We start from the raw sequence: 21,982 nt of genomic DNA, 5'->3' as shown, positions 1-21,982 counted from the left end.
TTTATCAGGGGTGTGAAGTATACCAGAGACTACCCTCAAATAACTATGAATTCAGGGTATAAGATAGAAGAAATGTCAGAGCAAGCTCCACATATACGATGCTGTATGCAAAAACAAATATCCATAACTCAAAAGGATAATAAGTCACGGGTCTAAATTATAAGTTAATTATTATAAGTTGATAATTATAACACAGAAAAATGTTGAAAGATTAATTTCATAGGTAAGGAATTAAGCCACGCATATGCTATAAACAATTATCTACTAGCTAAAGATCTCTTGATAATTAGAGGAACATACAAAATGGGTGTTCATCAAGAATTGAAAGGAGTAACGGGAATATAGAAAAAATCTCTTTACATTTATTTCTATTGACATCCCTGCAGAAACCCTACAAGGGTATCCTTATCTAAACCTTATCTGTAAAAAGAATTGGTGCTCCACGAAGACTTTCCATAAATATCCCTAGCTTATCCCTAAAAACACACTAAAAACAATACTAACATGCACAGAGTGAGGGTTATGCATAAATTCCTCCATACTCTATTATACTAGACACAAAATACCCGATAGAAAATCTAAAGAGATAAACTGGAATATAAGTTGGTGTGCATGCAGCATGTAAACACACTGGCCACAAAACCGATAAAAACATAATAAGCAAATACCCTGCAGTAAACAAATAAACAGCAATAGCGCATGAAAATAATATGGGGTGCTTAGTTAATTTTGATTAAAAAAATACAAAATGCCATCCCACCACGCCACGGTGACCCTATTCGAGATGGTCCGAACTTCTAATATTAAAACCTTACCCTTTGTCAAGTGACATGCGTGTGGATAAGGGCAGAGAACGACTGAAACCCGGCTAGTGGACACGCAGCCAAGGGGAACTACTTGAATATAATGTCCAGCTCAAAAAACAAAAAGGCAGTCCACACCTTTATATGCACTGAATGCAAACAGACTGAAACAGAAAAGCTAACGAGATGAACTGGAATAAAAGTTGATGCAGCGTGTAAGCGCACATTCACACTGGACGCTAAACAGATAAAAACAAACATACCCAATAAAAGAGATCAGGTAAATGAGCGAATCCTCTGAACAAGCAGAACCTCATAAACTTTGTTTCACTGTGAAAATTGTTGGTTCACCAGGAAAAAAATAATGTGGTGTTAGGAGTCGAGTTCCCGCCGCTGCACAGGGGGAATCTCGAACCATGTCTGCTGCGGTCTCCCATTCTGCATCGGCCGCAGTGGAGCCTGCTCAGCAGAGTCATCGGTCCCAGCGTATCACTGAATCTGATACTGTGCAAAGGGTTACTGCTGCCTCTCCAGGCTCTACTATTGTACCCTGCACTGGTCTGCGGCGAGCAGGCTTTTCTGGGACTAAGTCTTGCTTTGCACACACTGAGCATGCCTAGGGTAAGATCTCTCAGTGGAGATCAAGGGTCACATGATCAGGTACCGCAGCAACTTCCATTGGTCCTCCAGGAAGGTCCTTTACCTGATCAAGTTCTGTGGCAGCCTTCCATTGGTCCTTCTGGGAAGGTCCTGTAGGTGCTACAGCTATAAAAGGTTATCATTACTGCACGGCCATGCGCTAGTATCAAATATGTATGAGCTCAGCGCCAGTGTGGTCGTGTGTGTGGTCAGGGACCCGGCTGAAATAAGCCCCTAGAATGCTGGCACCTCCGGCGAGGAGTTTTGTGTATGCAGTCAGGGACTCGGCTGAAATAAGCCCCTAGAATGCTGGCACCTCCGGCGAGGAGTTTTGTGTATGCAGTCAGGGACCCGGCTGAAATAAGCCCCTAGAATGCTGGCACCTCTGGCGAGGAGTTTATGTCTGAATTTAGGGCTGGCTAATAGCCATTAGAATTCCGGCTGCACCGGAGAGGAGCTGCTTGTTGGTTGGACTGCATGACCACTGTCGGCTCTACACAGTAGCAGTGTCCCCTGTGAGCTAAACAGGGCACAGCGTTCTCTTTACTACGGGCTCTGTGAAGTAACAGAGTCCGTTTGTACTAATTTGTTTCGCTGCCTTGCTTAGCAGCAGGTTCTTTCCTGCACGGTGGATCCCGGGTTGCGAACGAAGATGTCTCATCTAATAAATATATTCAGTGCGTTCCGCCAACCCTAACATGTGGTTCAATAATTTTCATAACTGTTTGAGTTTTTTAATTCTTTTTTTGCATTATTGCAATACAAAAATGAAGGGTAAAAGTTTATACACTCTAAATATTTGCCTCAAATTGCTCAAGTTAAATCATTGCTGTCTGTGTCCCTCCCAGAATTGTCCAAGACGGCGACACTTAGACGTCGTCACTGAGGACTTCCATACAAATAATGTCACAGAGAGCAGACAGGTAAGTGATGTGGATGTGATGATGGCACTGTATTCGTGGGGGGGGGGGGGACAGCGGCGGTCCACACATGAACCTGGACCCAATGATATACAAGATAATGTCATATATATCGGTACAAATGACATAATATAATCTTAATACAAAGTTTCCAACCAGCAGACCCCCATCATGATACACTAGATAAAAATCCTCCACCATAACACATCTCAGCCATAACACTCTGTGCTGCTCAGAATTGGGGTCCTCCCACTATGTCGCTTTACCCTGTGATCTCCTACTTGCCTCCCATTTCCCTCCTATTATTACACCGCCCCCGGCACACACCGCCTTGCGATCAATCACGTCATCACTGGACATATTAATTCAATAAATGCATCATGTTTTTTAGAGAATTTATGTGAATAACCGGAGGAGACGCTCGCAGATGGATGTAAGTAACATTGTGCATCATCGGCTGTCACTCCACGTACACATTACATACCATATATACGGGAATGACCAATAACAACTCTCCGTGTTTTCTTGAGAACTTAATGGTCATCGATCACCAAATTTCACCCCTTTTTATTACATCAGTGATTAAAATAGACAGGTTTCTAAATAGAATTAATATACAAAAATGATAAACTAAAGTCATTTCCTTATCATGTGATATTCCTAGCGCACGGTATGCAAAATGTCCACTTTCTATTAAAAGTCTCCGTAAGTCTCCCAGCGGCACTGTGTAACTCCACATGATCGTCTGTCTGATATTCTTCTTTTCTCTATACCTATGCATTTTAGAGAAAAGGAGAAAGATTTATTACAATAACTAAATAAGGAAAAAAGTTTGTTGGTCATATTAATAAATGTATGAAATGAAGAAAAATGTAGCCGTCATGAATAGCAGAAATGGTTAAAATAAAGAACAAAACCTGTAAGAGGGCCCACACCGTTCTTAATCCAGTCTTATGTGACAGAGGGGCATTTGGGTCCCCTTAATGCTATTTCTGCACCCTATAAAGTTAGCCCTCTACTGTTCCTTTTATTTCAATGTTTTTGGACTCTCGGAGCAACAGAGCCACAGTGATCCCACCACCTACTGCACTCTCTAATAAGAATGGTGACAATGGGCCCTGCCCTGGCATGTGGCTAGATTTGCCTGGTGATGGTGAAGTTCACTTCTTGAGTAGAAATAGGGATGAAATTTACAACATGAACAAAGCTTTCCCAATGTGTGACTCTCCTGTCTGTTCCCACCAGAAACTCAGAGAAAATGTCCTCCAGGAGAACGGCCTCGTGGAGCGTCATGCCTATACTATAACCGACTGTGCAGAGGTAAATAATGATGATGTGGTAATAAATAATAGTGTTCAGTGTAAGACCAAACATTTGGTACATTGAAACCATCAGCAAGCAGGCTGGCTCATATTAATACCCCCCTCCCACAGCACAGGCAAAAAGTCAATCAGTGTTGACAATGTAAGAAGCCTCCCTCTGTCTCGTTACGCTAAACCCCGCTATTGGGGAGAAAAAAAAATCTTATAGTTTTCAAAAATCCTGAAGAATAAATAAGACTGATCTTTTCTAGGAAACTAATAGCAGGACTGAAGGAACCATCCCACATGGGATTTTTTGACAAGGCTTTACAGATTTCCAAAGGGCTTTACCAACCCAATAAGAATTTTACTAATTCAAGTTTTACGGAACCCTCAAGGAGTATAGTGACACGACAAGAGTTTACTAATGCCATAAGTGTGACGCTAGTCACTTCTCACGGCCAAGCCGTGAGTCAGCGGGGTCAAGGAGTCCAAGGTCAGAAGCCAGGAGGGTACATCATAAACAGAAGGAAGAGACAAATGCGTGGTCAGGTAACGTTCCGAGATCAGAGTGCCGGGAGGATAACGGATCAGAGCTGAAGGGGTTAAACAGGCGGATGGTCAGAATGAAGTCCAAGGTCAGTCAACAAGTCAAGCATACAGAACACAAGGCACAGGAGAACAAACCTCATAAGCTGAATGTACATCTAGCAGAGATCTGGGAGAACAGCTCAGTTAAGTAGCCTGGCAATCACCTGGGACAGTGAACACCTGGAGTCATCCGACACCTCCCAGTCACAGATTGGATAGTCGATCTATCAATCAACAGACTGACAGCTCAGCACGCCCCTGTACCAGATTGGATGGCCATGCTGTCCATCAAACTACTGACAGCTTCCTTCAACACGCCCCTGTACCACATTGAATGGCTGAGCTGTCAGTAACTGCATCAAAGACACCCTGAGGGGTGGAACCATTACTATAGGTATTTTACTGACACCTCAAGGACTTTAATGATCTCACAGGGGTCTTGTTGAATAGGCTGCAATTTCATAATTGAACGTAAATTAGGAAATCCAGCTAAAAAAAAATGTTTCCCTTTTCTTGGCACAGAACTACCCTTGTGGAGCTGAAATGCGGGCTGACATTTTTATAGGGCTGATTGCTATACTAAAAGTTTCATTCTGCAGAACTAAAGTGGAATTAAATGGGTTTTCTGGGACTACAATATTAATACAGAAATCATCAAAGTCTAATGTGGGGTCCAACCCTTTTCACCAAATTAAATTGCCCTCGTGTGGCTGGGGCATCGTTAATAAACCAAAATCAAAACCACCTTATTTTTTTGTCCTCCTGATTCAATTTAGAATTTAGAAATTCATCCAGATGAGCAAAAATGCCGGTAATAAAGTAATGTTCAAGTTTTGTCTCAGGTTCTTTTTAGGAATAAAGTTGTCAGACTCATTCGATTATGGAATCCGTGGGGATCTGGAGAATGGAAGGGGGACTGGAACAACAGGTAAAATGGACAATTTATGGAGAATTCGTGAACTATCAATGGTGTCTTAAGAGGTTCTCAAATCGTGTGTAAAATGCTCCAAATTTGTCAAATTGTCAGACATAGTACAACTCACGTAACTGACAAACTTCTACACCGAAAATAGTGTCTATAGAAATAATATTTGTTTTTAATCCAGTTCTTTGGTACAAATTGTGAATTTTTGCTGTACAAAGCTCCATATATAACATTTCATACAGTTGATGGGTATGTGGATTTTTCGGAACTTTTGTTCCCTGTGCACACAATGTCTTTTTATAGGTGGCAACCGCTTGAAAAACGTTCAAAAAGAATGAACATAAGCAATTCTTTGTAAGAATGACTCAAATGTGCAAAAGTTCCGACTTTAGAACTTCTTTTAACCTTTCAGGTCGCTAAAAAGGCCAAGCGGTTAAAAGAAGCGACCTGTCCATTCTTCTGGTGTTTACCGCTCAGAAGACGCTCAGTACTTTACGATACCAGTCAGTGGAAAATCTTGAACATTTTTTTGTGTAGTGCTATTATTTTTACTTAAAAAACTGCTGGCGGTTTCTTCATTATTCTATGGAGTGAAAAAAAACAACAACCAGAAAATAGCAGTAAAAAAGACATTAAAAAAATGTAAAAACGCTATAAAAAAAAATCGCCAGTGACTAAAATTATTAAGAAAGAACAAAAAAAAATTAAAAAAAGATTCTTCAGTTAAAAAATTTCCAGTTTCCTGAAGCATCTTCTGCTTGAAAAACTTATCGGGTTCGCCTGATTTTAAAGACGTGGTGTGCGCACAGCCTTAGGTTACGTTCTCACAATGAGATGTGTTTGACACTGTTAATTTTCACTACACAAAAAGCGCAGCATCCTACAATTCCAGCAAAGTGGACGGGATTTATAGAGCTCTCCTGCCCACTGTGCTTCTTTTTTTATGCTGCGTAAACATTCGTTTCGTTTTTTTAATTCCCCAACATGTCAATTTCTCTAGTGGAAATGTGAAGTTTCCTGTGTGGATTTTATTCATGGAATTGTGTTAAATGCAGAAAATATGCAGGTAAAAAAATCATGTAATCTGCACATGTCTGTATGAATAAAGTCTGGTCAAATCCAAGTACCAGAAAGTATAAAAAACAAAGCAGCCCAGCTTAAAATATGACACCAAAAAGAGAGAAAACATGCAGCGTCAACAAGGCAATAAAAATAAAATGTAAGTAATTGAATTTTCCTAGTAGGTGCAGAAAATCTGCAACATGAAACTCACCAAACACTCATGGTAAGGACTTAGCCTTAAAAAACAACAAAATAATGTTAAGTCTCACTGCATTTAGGTGCCCGTTATGGAAGGAAGTGAGAGAGAAGGACAGACTGAGACTGCAGAGAATCGATGATGATGGGGAGTTCTGGTGAGATTAATTGTTATTTTAGGACTGATGTAATTATTGCATTCATTGAGCAGAAGGAATCAGTTTCCAATCAATGTATTCACTTGTTACCTCTATGGTTGGAAAGTGAATAATTAGAGCAGTGTCAGACTGGGGTGCTACGGGCCCACCGGTAACATTGACTCTGGGAGCCCACTGTTCGGCTACATGCAAATGGCTCCATACGAGTATAACATACTTGTAGGCTTTGCTAGATGATAGCAGCTACTATAAAGTATACACTGAAAAAAACGCCTATATATATACCCTTTAAAGTATGTTAATAAATAATTAATATTTCATATAAGTAAAGTGCTTTAGTGCTATATTATTATTATTATTTCTTTATTATTATAGCGCCATCTATTCCATTTAGTTAAGTAAATAAGGCAGCACACTGCAGCGCTAGAACATACAAACTTGAAAAACGAAATTTGAACTGCATTACTGCACTAGAAATATGAAAAATAAGAGCTTTTAGCGCATAAAAATGGCCAATTTTATGTGTACCTGGTAGCCCCGTTACGGCATCTCTCTTATACCAGGTCCTAAACTTGCCTTACCTCGCTGAGAATAAACGTCTCCATCGGAATGGGTACATGTGAAAACCTCTTACTAGACTAAAATTCTCTCTCTCTGTGGAGGGGTATTGGACCTGCTGTAACTAAAACACCTGAAGCTAGGAGGCGGAGTGCACGATCAGAAGGCTAGAGAATACATTTCAAAAACCTGACCTGCACATCCAAACATAGACTCAGTGTGAACAGGTGCTGAACCTAGAGTCGCCAACTCGTATATAGTTAAGTAAATAAGGCAGCACACTGCAGCGCTAGAACATACAAACTTGAAAAACGAAATTTGAACTGCATTACTGCACTAGAAATATGAAAAATGAGAGCTTTTAGCGCATAAAAATGGCCAATTTTATGTGTACCTGGTAGCCCCGTTACGGCATCTCTCTTATACCAGGTCCTAAACTTGCCTTACCTCGCTGAGAATAAACGTCTCCATCTGAATGGGTACATGTGAAAACCTCTTACTAGACTAAAATTCTCTCTCTCTGTGGAGGGGTATTGGACCTGCTGTAATTAAAACACCTGAAGCTAGGAGGCGGAGTGCACGATCAGAAGGCTAGAGAATACATTTCAAAAACCTGACCTGCACATCCAAACATAGACTCAGTGTGAACCTCGCTGAGAATAAACGTCTCCATCTGAATGGGTACATGTGAAAACCTCTTACTAGACTAAAATTCTCTCTCTCTGTGCTTTTATGCGCTAAAAGTTCTCATTTTTCATATTTCTAGTGCAGTAATGCAGTTCAAATTTCGTTTTTCAAGTTTGTATGTTCTAGCGCTGCAGTGTGCTGCCTTATTTACTTAACTATATACGAGTTGGCGACTCTAGGTTCAGCACCTGTTCACACTGAGTCTATGTTTGGATGTGCAGGTCAGGTTTTTGAAATGCCACCTATTCCATGGCGCTTTACATGTAAGGAGGGGTGTACATAATAAAAACAAGTACAGTAATCTTAAACAATACAAGTCACGACTAAGACAGGAGGAGAGAGGACCATGCCCGCGAGGGCTGACAATCTACAAGGGATGAATGAGGATACAATAGGCGAGGGCAATATATAGGTATGTATCAGGCAGGTACTGAAAAAGATGTAAACAATGAATGTACAGTCACTCTCAAGTAATCAAAAAAGTGCCTCTGTGCATATAAACTGAGTTGAAACCTAGATTAGAAGCATAAGGAACCCAGAAGAAAAGGAAGGTGCATATACATTTATTTCCCTTAGTAGAAAGCCAAAAGAGTCTCCCACCCCAACGCGCGTTTCCACGTTTCTTCTTCCATATAGTGACTTTACATTCATTTTTTACATCTTTTTCAGTACCTGCGTGATACATGCAGAAATTCCACAGTTGTTTGATAACTAATTACATGTTCACTATAGTTTTTATCTTTTTTAGGATATGCTGGGAGGATTTCATTAATAAATTTTCCAAACTCATTTTCTGCAATCAAGTTCCTGATTTTTTTGATTGGAGAGATCAACACAAGAAATGGTACAAAAACATGTTCCGAAGCCAATGGACAAAAGAGAACATTTCCTGGGATAAAATGGATAAAGGTAATTCTGACCAGATTTGGGGACCTCTACAGTGGGAACACTATACTATTTTAGAGATAACCCCTTATAGAATGTGACCGGTGGGACAACAAAATGAATGATTCAGGTCCCATTCCGGGCGCCCCCGGCAAACAGCCAACTAGTGCTATATGGTGATAATTCAGATGAATGACTGTGAAAGTAATAAAAGGATGAATTGAATTTGCCAGAATATTTTGACTCATGGAGTAGGGTCCTGAAGCATGAAGGTCCTTCATAACATTCATATGCCATTATAGAGCAAATTTCCAAAGAATGTTTTGAGGAGACTGCCCTTTTAAGAAATTACATTATTATTTCACTATTTCTGGCAGCAGAACCAGACACAGGTCCTGTTTTTTTTGTACAGGACCTTTTTCTTACATTTTACAATCTCTTCATTGTCTTTGCTGCAACTTTTTATATTATTTGTTTCATACTTCTGTATATATAAATATATAATTTCATCACTTTCACTTTAGATTTCTTCAACAAAAATCCTCTGTACAGTATAAGGGTGACCGCATCTAATGTAGTCAAGAGCGGAGTAAACGTGGTTGTATCTCTCATGCAAGCCAGCAGAAACCGCCACAAATATGGCGACTGGTTGCCGATCGGCTTCGTGCTGTTTAAGGTAGGCTGATTGCTCACTGCTCTTAAATATCAAACTGTTAATGTGGTACTATCATGTAAAAGGACTGGTCACCCTCTCTTGGGACAAATAACATTAACATCAGTTGGACCTTTCTCCAATAGACCTCGGTTCACTTTGGATTTCTTTAGAGCCCTGAGGTGCACTATGTACCCCAACTAGTAGCTTGCTGAGATGCAGACACCATTTGCAATTCTTCTTGGGAAAGATTCTACAAGGAGTTGAAATCGTTCTGCAGTAATATTGGCCCAATGGAAAAAAGAAAGTTGATCGCAACTCCTGCAAATCAGATGGAGGAAGTGATATTCTGTGAACAGCCCATTGTACTGCATCTTTAAAATGCTTTATCAATGAAAATTCACTGTTCTAGGAACCAATTTGATGGCAGTGACACAACTCAGACAAGTTGTGCCCGGACCTTCTTTTTACACCAGCCTATTAGAAAGTGAATAGACTTTTTCTGGAGTTTTGGAGAAGGAACATTGTCCCATTCTGCCTGATGTTGGATTCTCACTGCTCCATTGTTTTGGTTTTTGCTGGATTTTTTGTTTCTTAATGCGCTAAATGTTTTCCACTTTTGAAAGGCGAAGACTGCAGGCGATTAATTTTTCACCAACACTTCTGCATTTCCATGCTGCTTTGATGGTTGCAGTGTGTGTAGCATTGTCTGGCTAAAATATACAAGATCTTCATTGAAATAGCCGTTGTCTGGAAGGAACAGATATTGTTCTAACGCCTCTATATAATGTACAGCATAGATGGCGCCTTTCATGTGTTTGCGACCTCTGCCATTGGCCCTAATGCAGCCTCAACCATCAGAGATGTAGAACTGTGCGCTGATAACAAGCTGGATGGTCCCCTCTCCACCTTAGTCCACAGGTCACACAGTCTGTAGTTTCCATAAACATTTTCACATTTTGATTCATCTCACCACAGGAAAGTTTTCCATTTTACTTTACTCCAAAGCAACATGCCCGCTGCCTTGGGGTCATACTTGATTCCGAGCTTTCATTCACCCCCCACATCCGATCACTGGCTAGCTCTTCTTATCTGCATCTCAAAAACATTTCTAGAATTCGCCCTTTTCTTACTTTGACTCTGCAAAAACTCTTACTGTTTCACTTATTCATTCTCGTCTGGACTATTGTAACTCTCTACTAATCGGTCTCCCTCTTACCAAACTCTCCCCGCTTCAATCTGTGCTGAATGCTGCAGCCAAGATCATATTCCTCACCAACCGTTACACCGATGCCTCTACCTTGTGCCAGTCATTACACTGGCTACCCATCCACTCCAGAATCCAGTACAAAACTACTACCCTCATCCACAAAGCACTCCATGGCTCAGCACCACTCCTCTCTGGTCTCAGTCTACCACCCTACCCATGCCCTCCGCTCCGCTAATGACCTCAGGTTAGCATCCTCAATAATCAGAACCTCCCACTCCCGTCTCCAAGACTTTACACGTATTGCGCCGATTCTTTGGAATGCACTACCTAGGTTAATACGATTAATCCCCAATCCTCACAGTTTTAAGTGTTCCCTAAAAACACATTTGTTCAGATTGGCCTACCGCCTCAACACATTAACCTAACTATCCCTATGTGGCCCATTAAAAAAAAACCAAAAAAACTTGAACCATAATCAGGTTCCTCGGATCATGTTCTCATACACTTTATGCAGTTAATAGCCCTCTGTTTCTGTACTGCTACATACTTAGGCAGTGAACTGGTTCATGTAGCATTACATGAACACCCGAGCCTTACACTATGGCCGGTCCGAATAACTATAGCAATTGTTACCCTCCACCTCTCGTGTCTCCCCTTTTCCTCATAGTTTGTAAGCTTGCGAGCAGGGCCCTCATTCCTCCTGGTATCTATTTTGAACTGTGATTTCTGTTATGCTGTAATGTCTATTGTCTGTACAAGTCCCCTTTATAATTTGTAAAGTGCTGCGGAATATGTTGGTGCTATATAAATAAAATTATTATTATTATTTTTATTGCTTTAGTTCATCATAAATTAGCTTTGGCCTAGAGAAGATGGCAGCATTTCTGGATTTCGCCGATATTTGGCTTCTTCTTTGCATGATTGTGCTTTCCCTTGCAATTGTGGATTACACCACAAATGTGTTCACAGACAATAAATTCTGGAAGTATTCCTCATCCCATGCAGTGATTTGCATGACCAATCATGGCTGCTATTAATGCAGTGCAGCCTGAGGGCCCGAAGATCATCTGTATTGACTGTTGGCCTTGACCCTTGGGCACATGGATTTCTCCAGAATTGTTTAAAGATATTATATCATGTAAATAGTGGGTATTCAAAGTCTTTGCAATTTTTTTTACGTTGAGGAACATTTTCTTGAAATTGCTCCACAATTGATAGATTCAGTTGTTCACACATTGGTGACCTCTGACCATCTTTGCTTCTGGGAGACTCTGCCTCTCTCACACTTTTTTTATACAGTCATGTGACTTATTTGAAAATTGACCCTCCAACTCTTTTTCATTATTACCACTTACTTTTCCAACCCTGTCCCAACGTTCTTGAGATGTGTCGCTGCCAATAGCTTCTAAATGAGTTCATTTATTCAAGGGAAATGAAAAATGTTCAGCGTTCAACATCTGATCTGTTCTTTGGTGAATAAAATATGGAGATAAGAGATTTCAGAATTATTGCATCTTGTTTTCGTTACATTTTATATGATCCCAACTTTTTTGAATTGGGATTGTATAACTATTATTATTATTTATTGTTATAGCACCATTTATTCCATGGCGCTTTTGCATGTGAGGATGGGTATACATAATAAAAACAAGTACAATAATCTTAAACAATACAAGTCATAACTGGTACAGGAGGAGAGAGGACCCTGCCCGCGAGGGCTCACAATCTACAAGGGATGGGTGAGAATACAGTAGGTGAGGGTAGAGATGGTCGTGCAGCGGTTTGGTCGATCGGTGGTTACTGCAGGTTGTAGGCTTGTCGGAAGAGGTGGGTTTTCAGGCTCTTTTTGAAGGTTTCGATGGTAGGCGAGAGTCTGATGTGTTGTGGTAGAGGGTTCCAGAGTAGGGGTGATACGCGAGAGAAATCTTGTATGCGATTGTGGGAAGAGGAGATAAGAGGGGAGTAGAGTAGGAGATCTTGTGAGGATCGGAGGTTGCATGTAGGTAAGTACCGGGAGACGAGGTCGCAGATGTATGGAGGAGACAGGTTGTGGATGGCTTTGTACGTCATGGTTAGGGTTTTGTACTGGAGTCTCTGGGTAATGGGGAGCCAGTGAAGGGATTGACAGAGGGGAGAGGCCGGGGAATAGCGGGGGGGGCAGGTGGATTAGTCGGGCAGCAGAGTTTAGAATAGATTGGAGGGGTGCGAGAGTGTTCGAGGGGAGGCCACAGAGCAGGAGGTTGCAGTAGTCAAGGCGAGAGATGATGAGGGCATGGACTAGGGTTTTTGCAGATTCTTGGTTGAGGAATGAACGAATTCGTGAAATATTTTTGAGTTGAAGTCGGCAGGAAGTGGAAAGGGCTTCGATATGTGGTTTGAAGGAGAGATCAGCGTCAAGGATTACCCCGAGGCAGCAAGCTTGTGGGACTGGGGAGAGTGGGCAGCCATTTACTGTAATGGATAGGTTCGTTACAATTGTACGTATTACAATTATTATTTTCCACATTCTATTCCTATTTTTATTATTTTTATTATTATTTTTAATATTAATAAATATTATATAGATAATGACTCTGGTTGTCCTTGCATTTCACAGTTTCCAGGCTCTCAAGATAAAATCCCAGATTCCCTCTTGACTCCAGAGAACATATCCAGAATTAAGCCTTGCAGGAAGTACAATATCACTGAAGCTTACAACCTGCCGGCGGGGCGGTACGGCATCATACTGTATACTGCTCAGAAGGAGCACGAATCTCAATTCCTCTTTAGAGTTTTCCTGAAAAGAGTGAAGACTGCACAGAGTAAGTAACTCCACGCTTCTTCAGCACAGGGTTCTATGGTCATTATTAGTTCTAGTAAAATGAAACCAAATCGCATGTATTTTAGATCAGGAGACCAAAATAAGATCTAAATAGGTGATTAACTAGGTGCATATTAGATTATATGTAAATGACAGCTTAACTTGGTTAAAGTCCCATTTTTGCTCTTATGAAAAATGACAGCAATGCTTTAAAACATTAATCCATTTGTTGAAATTTCGGTATTGATTTATTTTGTATTATATTATTTTCTAGTAGTAAAAGATCCACTCTTTCTGACAAAAGCTCCAAATTCGTTTGTAATAAAAATGATGACTGACTCAAGCCACCACTAGGGGGAGTCATACTGCATACAAATGTTTTATTGAGATCGATGTGAGCTCCCCCTAGTGGTGGTTGCAATCCTTGCATATGTGATCTGTGTTAGACGTGAGAAAAGCCCATATGGAAACAATATGTCACAGAGTCATTACTCACTATTACCATTAAAACATTAATATGGGCATAAACCAGAATAAATCTTCACTAATTAGATAAATAACATTGACAACAATAAAAATTAAGTGCTGCTATTTGAATCCGGTGATATACAAAATATCATTACACCAGCCAGGATGTACAGATCACACTAGTATTACAAGTACCTGACATAATTATGACCCCCTGCAACACAGATACCTTACAAACTCCCTTTACATTAAATAGGGTAGGTTTATGTGACATATAATATTATAGTAATTACCAGATTACGGTATAAAGCGACTGTAAAGAGAAAGTCAACTTTTTTTTTAATTTAATTCTTCCTTAGGCATTGGGAAGTCATACATTTTTGTAACATAATTTACCTAATTTGCTTTATTCTCTCCCAAACTAATGTTGCAGAGCTGTTGCAGAATCCAATTTGTGCTCCTTTAGAAGCATTTTTAACTGCTGCTCAGCAAAGATTCATACTGGAAATCTCATCTAAATACAGGGGTGGGAAGCAGACAGGCTCAGATGGGGAAAGTCTTGTATATAGACTGCTTGAAAGCAGTGGACAAATCTTGGATCAGCAGCAGTTAAAAGCAGCTTCTAAAGAAACATCAACTGAGCAATGAAACAATATTGCAGCACTGTGTTTTGGGAAAGAAGAATGCAAAATAAGGTAAGAAAGTATATGACAAACATTTACTTTGCAATGATTGAAGAAAAATTTTAAAAAACAAACAATAAAGTAATTCTATAAATTAATGTAAACATCAAACTTTTCCTCAAAATACACAAAACAATCAGTATTTCCAGTGTTTGTTTTGAGGTTAGAAGTGAAAACGATGCTCACATGCCTATTCTAACCCCGGCAGCTCCAGTGGTTTGTGCAGTAAAGGAAGCTTCTTAGGTCATCTGACCACTGAGACTAGTGATCGGCTGCAGCAATCAGATAACCCACGATTTTCCATCCTAGTTACCTGACCGCTGCAGCCAATCAAGGGCCCTGGCGATCAGGTAATCAAAAAATGGGATATCATGCTGAGCCCATCATCTATAAAGAAGATCATTTCACCTCATTTTATTGTTTTATAACGGAACCTTCCATCTTGGAATTTTTCCTAGAAGTTGGACAATTCATTTTAATCATGAAATAAATAGCAATTTATTTAGTAAATTGTATATATATTATATTACATATTTTAGGCTGGTTTCACACTTGCATTTCAAAACGCATGCGTTTTTAAAAAAAAAAAGCATGGTGAAAAAACGCATGTAAACGCGTGCAAACGCTGCGTTTTTTTGACGCATGCGTTTTTGCATGTGGTGAAAAAACGCGGCGTTTTGACGCGTTTACATGCGTTTTTTCATGCGTTTGCGTTTTTTAAACGCATGCAGATAAATGTGTGACAGCTGCCAATCATCAAAATAAAGTAAAAAACCCACTATAAACAGAAAGAGCTAGGGTTAGGGGTAACCGTAACCCTAAAGTAATCCTAACCCTACCCCTAACCCTACCCCTACCCTTAAAGGGATTAGGGTTAGGGGTAGGGTTAGGGGTAGGGTTAGGGTTAGAGGTAGGATCCCTTTATCAATTTTATGGTGTTGGGTGGTTTATCAGTGTGTTTTTATGTTGTTTTTTTTTAAACGCATGCGTTTTTAACGCATGCAAACGCATGTGGTTAAAAACGCATGCGTTTACATAGACAGCAATGCATTTTTTTGCCGCAAAAAAACGCCGCTAAAAATACTACATGTTGCAACACAACGCATGCAGAAAAAAGCGCATGTGTTGCAAAAACGCGTCAAAACGCATACAAAAAACGCATGCGTTTTTAATGTTAAATATAGGGAAAAAACGCATGCTTTTTTTGTGTTTTTTGCCGCAAAAACGCAAAAAAAAAACGCAAATGTGAAACCACCCTTAGTGTTTCTTTATTACCAACAACCCCTTAAAAATAATGAACTTCTATAATTAATTTAAATACAATTCCACTTTTTTTGTTTTTTTTTACAGGGGCTGCAATTAATGAAGTAGAATTAATGTATAATCCTAATGGACACTGAATGTATGAGGAATGGATGAGCAAAACTTGGGTTCAACTAGGTGCAAGAATCCTGAATATTTCGTAATACTGAACCACTCAGTTTTCAGGAAATAAAAAAAAAAGATGTAATTTTGATCCATTTGATCATAAAATTGACAAAATTATCCTATTTTTGAAGTTTCAAGTTTTGAACACTATGAAATCGGCTTGTAGAAATTGACATGTATTTTGAAACCCTTCTGTCATGGATGTCCAGTTTTTCTGCCGCCACCATGGACCTGTGCGACTATTAGTGCCCCGGAAAGCTCCGATATTGGACTCCATGCACATAAATGTTTCCACTTATGTTCTTAAACCTTCAGATAAGTGAAGAGTGAAGAATCCACCAGCTCAAGAAGGGCAAACAGGCAACAAAACATGTCAACTCCAATATATTTTGGGGGCGTTTCACCGAAAAGACTTTGCCTTACTTAAGATACAACAAAGAAATACAATACAGTGGTCACATCATTGTCCTGCACTGTTTAATTTATTACCAAGCCATCATGATCATGTTCTCCCCTCCAATGATGTTTGTGTCTATCATGTGACTCATTTTTATATCTTGCCTTTTTCTATTTATACTAGCTACTAACAAACTATACTAACAAACAGATGTATTTTATTATGATATTTATTAGTTGCCCACATTCAGTTTTGTATTGGGCTTATACTTTACTTCCAAGCACCATTGAGTGGTAGCTTTAAATTATTTTCTATGCTTTTCACACTTTTGTGCCGTGTTATTATACTGTCTATTTTTGTATTGATTTTAATAAACAGATTGTTGTTCGAAAGCTTGTTTGTGAGTTTGATCACTATGGCCCACAGTTTAGGAGTACTATTAAAATAGGTATATTCTTATATATAGGAGCAGTATTATAGTAGTTATATTCTTGTACATAGGGAGAAGTATTATAGTAGTTATATTTTTGCACATAGGAGCAGTATTATAGTAGTTATATTCTTGTACATAGGAGGCAGTATTATAGTAGTTATATTCTTATACACAGGGGCAGTATTATAGTAGTTATATTCATATACATGGGGCAGTATTATAGTAGTTATATTCTTGTATATAGGGGCAGTATTATAGTAGTTATATTCCTGCACATATGGGGCAGTATTATAGTAGTTATATTCTTGTACATAGGAGCAGTATTATAGTAGTTATATTCTTGTGCATAGGGGCAGTATTATAGTAGTTATATTCTTGTACATAGAGGCAGTATTATAGCAGTTATATTCTTGCACATAGGGGCAGTATTATAGTAATTATATTCTTGTATATAGGGGGAGTATTACAGTAGTTATATTCTTGTACATAGGGCAGTATTATAGTAGTTATATTCTTATATATAGGGGGCAGTATTACAGTATTTATATTCTTGTACATAGGGCAGTATTATAGTAGTTATATTCTTGTATATAGGGGGCAGTATTACAGTAGATATATTCTTGTACATAGGGTAGTATTATAGCAGTTATATTCCTGTACATAGGAGCATTATTATAGCATTTATATTCTTGTACATAGGGGCAGTATTATAGTGGTTATATTCTTGTACATAGGAGGCAGTATTATAGTAGTTATATTCTTGTACATAGCGGCAGTATTATAGTAGTTACATTCTTGTACATAGGGCCAGTATTATTGTAGTTATATTCTTGTACATAGGAGCAGTATTATAGTAGTTATATTCTTGAACATAGGTGCAGTATTATAGTAGTTATATTCTTGTGCATAGGGGCAGTATTATAGTAGTTATATTCTTGTACATAGAGGCAGTATTATGGTAGTTATATTATTGTTCATAGGGGCAGTATTATGGTAGTTATATTCTTGTGCATAGGAGCAGTATTATAGCAGTTATATTCTTGCACATAGGGGCAGTATTATAGTAATTATATTCTTGTATATAGGGGGAGTATTACAGTAGTTACATTCTTGTACATAGGGCCAGTATTATTGTAGTTATATTCTTGTACATAGGAGCAGTATTATAGTAGTTATATTCTTGAACATAGGTGCAGTATTATAGTAGTTATATTCCTGCACATATGGGGCAGTATTATAGTAGTTATATTCTTGTACATAGGAGCAGTATTATAGTAGTTATATTCTTGTGCATAGGGGCAGTATTATAGTAGTTATATTCTTGTACATAGAGGCAGTATTATGGTAGTTATATTATTGTTCATAGGGGCAGTATTATGGTAGTTATATTCTTGTGCATAGGAGCAGTATTATAGCAGTTATATTCTTGCACATAGGGGCAGTATTATAGTAATTATATTCTTGTATATAGGGGGAGTATTACAGTAGTTATATTCTTGTACATAGGGCAGTATTATAGTAGTTATATTCTTATATATAGGGGGCAGTATTACAGTATTTATATTCTTGTACATAGGGCAGTATTATAGTAGTTATATTCTTGTATATAGGGGGCAGTATTACAGTAGATATATTCTTGTACATAGGGTAGTATTATAGCAGTTATATTCCTGTACATAGGAGCATTATTATAGCATTTATATTCTTGTACATAGGAGGCAGTATTATAGTAGTTATATTCTTGTACATAGCGGCAGTATTATAGTAGTTACATTCTTGTACATAGGGCCAGTATTATTGTAGTTATATTCTTGTACATAGGAGCAGTATTATAGTAGTTATATTCTTGAACATAGGTGCAGTATTATAGTAGTTATATTCTTGTATATAGGGGCAGTATTATAGTAGCTATATTCTTATACATAGGGGCAGTATTATAGTAGCTATATTCTTTTACATAGGAGCAGTATTGTAGTAGTTATATTCTTGTGCATAGGAGCAGTATTATAGTAGTTATATTCTTGTACATAGGGACAGTATTATAGTAGTTATATTCTTGTACATAGGGACAGTATTATAGTAGTTATATTCTTGTACATAGGAGCAGTATTATAGTAGTTATATTCTTGCACATAGGGAGCAGTATTATAGTAGTTATATTCTTGTACATAGGAGCAGTATTATAGTAGTTATATTCTTGTATATAGGGGCAGTATTATAGTAGTTATATTCTTGTACATAGGGGCAGTATTATAGTAGTTATATTCTTGTACATAGGGAGCAGTATTATAGTGGTTATATTCTTGTACATAGGGGGCAAAATTATAGTAGTTATATTCTTGTACATAGGAGGCAGTATTATAGTGGTTATATTCTTGTATATAGGGGCAGTATTATAGTAGTTATATTCTTGTACATAGGGGGCAGTATTATAGTAGTTATATTCTTGTACATAGTAGCAGTATTATAGTAGTTATGTACTTGTACATAGGGGGCAGTATTATAGTTAAAACAAGATAAAGTAGTACAACAATGCTTTAACATGGATAAAATCATTTCACGGTTTTATCATTCAAAGATTATAAAATACAATATAGACTGAATGGTAAAAAACAATGAAACACCTCACATCACTTGTACACAAGAACAAGTTTCAAACAGCCTAATTGTTCTTAGTCTTAGCAATGTTGAGTTTCACATTGATACAATTTCTATTGACAAAAAAAGAAAAATTTGGAATTACTAATTGTCTTAAATGGTAATATAGATCAGCCAGAGTGTTTATGTTACAAATATTCATTAACCTATAAAAAGGCCATAAGTGTCATGATCCCAATGGCAGGGGATCACAAAAGGACAAGCACAAAAAACAAAACAAGCTCTAGGGTGATGGAAACTGAGCTGACCGCGATCCTGAACCTCAACACACAACTAACTGTAGCCGGGGAACGTGCCTACGATGATTCTAGACGTCTCGCGCCAGCCGAAGAACTAACTTTCCCTATTAGAAGAAACACAGACCTCTCTTGCCTCCAGAGAAACACCCCACAGAAATAGCAGCCCCCCACATGTAATGACGGTGAAATGAGAGGAAAGCACATACGTAGTTATGAAAACAGATTCAGCAAAATGAGGCCCGCTAAAGCTAGATAGCAGAGGATACAAAAGTGAACTGCGCGGTCAGCGAAAAACCCTACAAAAAACCATCCTGAAATTACTTGAACTCATGTTCCAACTCATGGAACATGAGGAGTAATATCAGCCCACTAGAGCAACCAGCAAAAAGGAATCACATATCTGCAAGCTGGACTAAGACAAAAATTAAGCCAAACGTGGAACAGGAAAATCAAAAACTTAGCTTGTCCTGAAGAATACAGAAGCGGGAAGCAGAGGTAACAAGACACACTGATTACATTGATAGCCGGCGAGGAAATGACAAGAAAGCCAGGTTAAATAGGAAACTCCCATATCCTGATAGAACAGGTGGACACCAGAGACCGCAGAGAACACAAGTCACCCAGTACCATCTGTAACCACCAGAGGGAGCCCAAAAACAGAATCCACAACAGTACCCCCCCTTTGAGGAGGGGTCACCGAACCCTCACGAGAACCACCAGGGCGACCAGGATGAGCCCTATGAAATGCACGGACCAAATCAGCAGTATGAACATCAGAGGCAACCACCCAAGAATTATCCTCCTGACCATAACCCTTCCACTTGACCAAATATTGGAGTTTCCGTCTGGAAACACAAGAATCCAAGATCTTCTCCACAACATACTCCAATTCTCCCTCCACCAGCACCGGAGCAGGAGGCTCAAGCGAAGGAACAACAGGTACCTCATACTTCCGCAACAACGACCGATGGAACACATTATGAATAGCAAACGATGCCGGGAGATCCAAACGAAACGACACAGGGTTAAGAATTTCCAAGATCCTATAGGGACCGATGAACCGAGGCTTGAACTTAGGAGAAGAGACCTTCATAGGAACAAAACGAGAAGACAACCACACAAAATCCCCAACAAGAAGTCGAGGACCCACGCGGCGACGGCGATTAGCAAACTGCTGAGCCCTCTCCTGGGACAACTTCAAATTGTCCACCACATGACTCCAAATCTGATGCAACCTATCCACCACCATGTCCACTCCAGGACAATCAGAAGGCTCCACCTGACCAGAGGAAAAACGAGGATGAAACCCCGAATTACAAAAGAAAGGAGAAACCAAGGTAGCAGAACTAGCCCGATTATTAAGGGCAAATTCGGCAAGCGGCAAAAAGGTAACCCAGTCATCTTGATCAGCAGAAACAAAACACCTTAAATAAGTTTCCAAGGTCTGATTAGTTCGTTCCGTCTGGCCATTCGTCTGAGGATGGAATGCAGACGAAAAGGACAAATCAATGCCCATCTTAGCACAGAACGTCCGCCAAAATCTACACACAAACTGGGATCCCCTGTCAGAAACGATGTTCTCCGGAATCCCATGCAAACGAACCACATTCTGAAAAAACAGAGCGACCAACTCAGAGGAGGAAGGCAACTTAGGCAAGGGTACCAGATGAACCATCTTAGAAAAGCGGTCACACACAACCCAGATGACGGACATTTTTTGAGAGACAGGGATAGGCAAAGGTGACAACAATCCACTGGCCCGAGAATAGCAAGGCTTAGCCCGAGCGCAAACTTCACAAGACTGCACAAAAGAACGCACATCCCTCGACAAGGAAGGCCACCAAAAAGACCTGGCCACCAAGTCTCTAGTACCAAATATTCCAGGATGACCTGCCAATGCAGAAGAATGGACCTCGGAGATGACTCTACTGGTCCAATTATCCGGAACGAACAGTCTTTCAGGCGGACAACGATCAGGTTTATCCGCCTGAAACTCCTGCAAAGCACGTCGCAAGTCTGGGGAGACAGCCGACAAAATCACCCCATCCCTAAGGATACCAGTGGGCTCAGAATTTCCAGGGGAGTCAGGCACAAAACTCCTAGAAAGAGCATCCGCCTTCACATTCTTTGAACCTGGCAGGTATGAAACCACAAAATCGAAACGGGAGAAGAACAGTGACCAACGAGCCTGTCTAGGATTCAGACGCTTGGCAGACTCAAGGTAAATCAGATTTTTGTGATCAGTCAAGACCACCACACGATGTCTAGCACCCTCAAGCCAATGACGCCA

The 21,982-nt window shown here is 39.4% G+C and overlaps 1 protein-coding gene across 1 annotated transcript in view; it reads left to right on the top strand.

Annotated features, from left to right (window-relative positions):
• The window catches only part of LOC138681119 (calpain-1 catalytic subunit-like), a 30,397-nt gene extending 13,639 nt beyond the window's left edge, over positions 1–16,758 (top strand). Inside the window, exons 9-17 of the mRNA XM_069768377.1 lie at positions 2,291–2,365; positions 2,754–2,795; positions 3,608–3,682; positions 5,097–5,182; positions 6,520–6,594; positions 8,588–8,748; positions 9,249–9,400; positions 13,183–13,387; positions 15,888–16,758. Of these exons, the coding sequence (XP_069624478.1) occupies positions 2,291–2,365; positions 2,754–2,795; positions 3,608–3,682; positions 5,097–5,182; positions 6,520–6,594; positions 8,588–8,748; positions 9,249–9,400; positions 13,183–13,387; positions 15,888–15,937 (921 nt within the window). The 3' untranslated portion in view covers positions 15,938–16,758. The remainder of the gene's footprint in view (positions 1–2,290; positions 2,366–2,753; positions 2,796–3,607; positions 3,683–5,096; positions 5,183–6,519; positions 6,595–8,587; positions 8,749–9,248; positions 9,401–13,182; positions 13,388–15,887) is intronic.
• Positions 16,759–21,982: the final 5,224 nt, after the last annotated feature.

The sequence above is a fragment of the Ranitomeya imitator genome, chromosome 5 (genome assembly GCF_032444005.1).
Source record: "Ranitomeya imitator isolate aRanImi1 chromosome 5, aRanImi1.pri, whole genome shotgun sequence".
Lineage (NCBI taxonomy): Eukaryota > Metazoa > Chordata > Amphibia > Anura > Dendrobatidae > Ranitomeya > Ranitomeya imitator.
The sequence above is the reverse complement of the archived record's forward strand: the minus strand, read 5'-3'. Positions and strand labels throughout refer to the sequence as shown.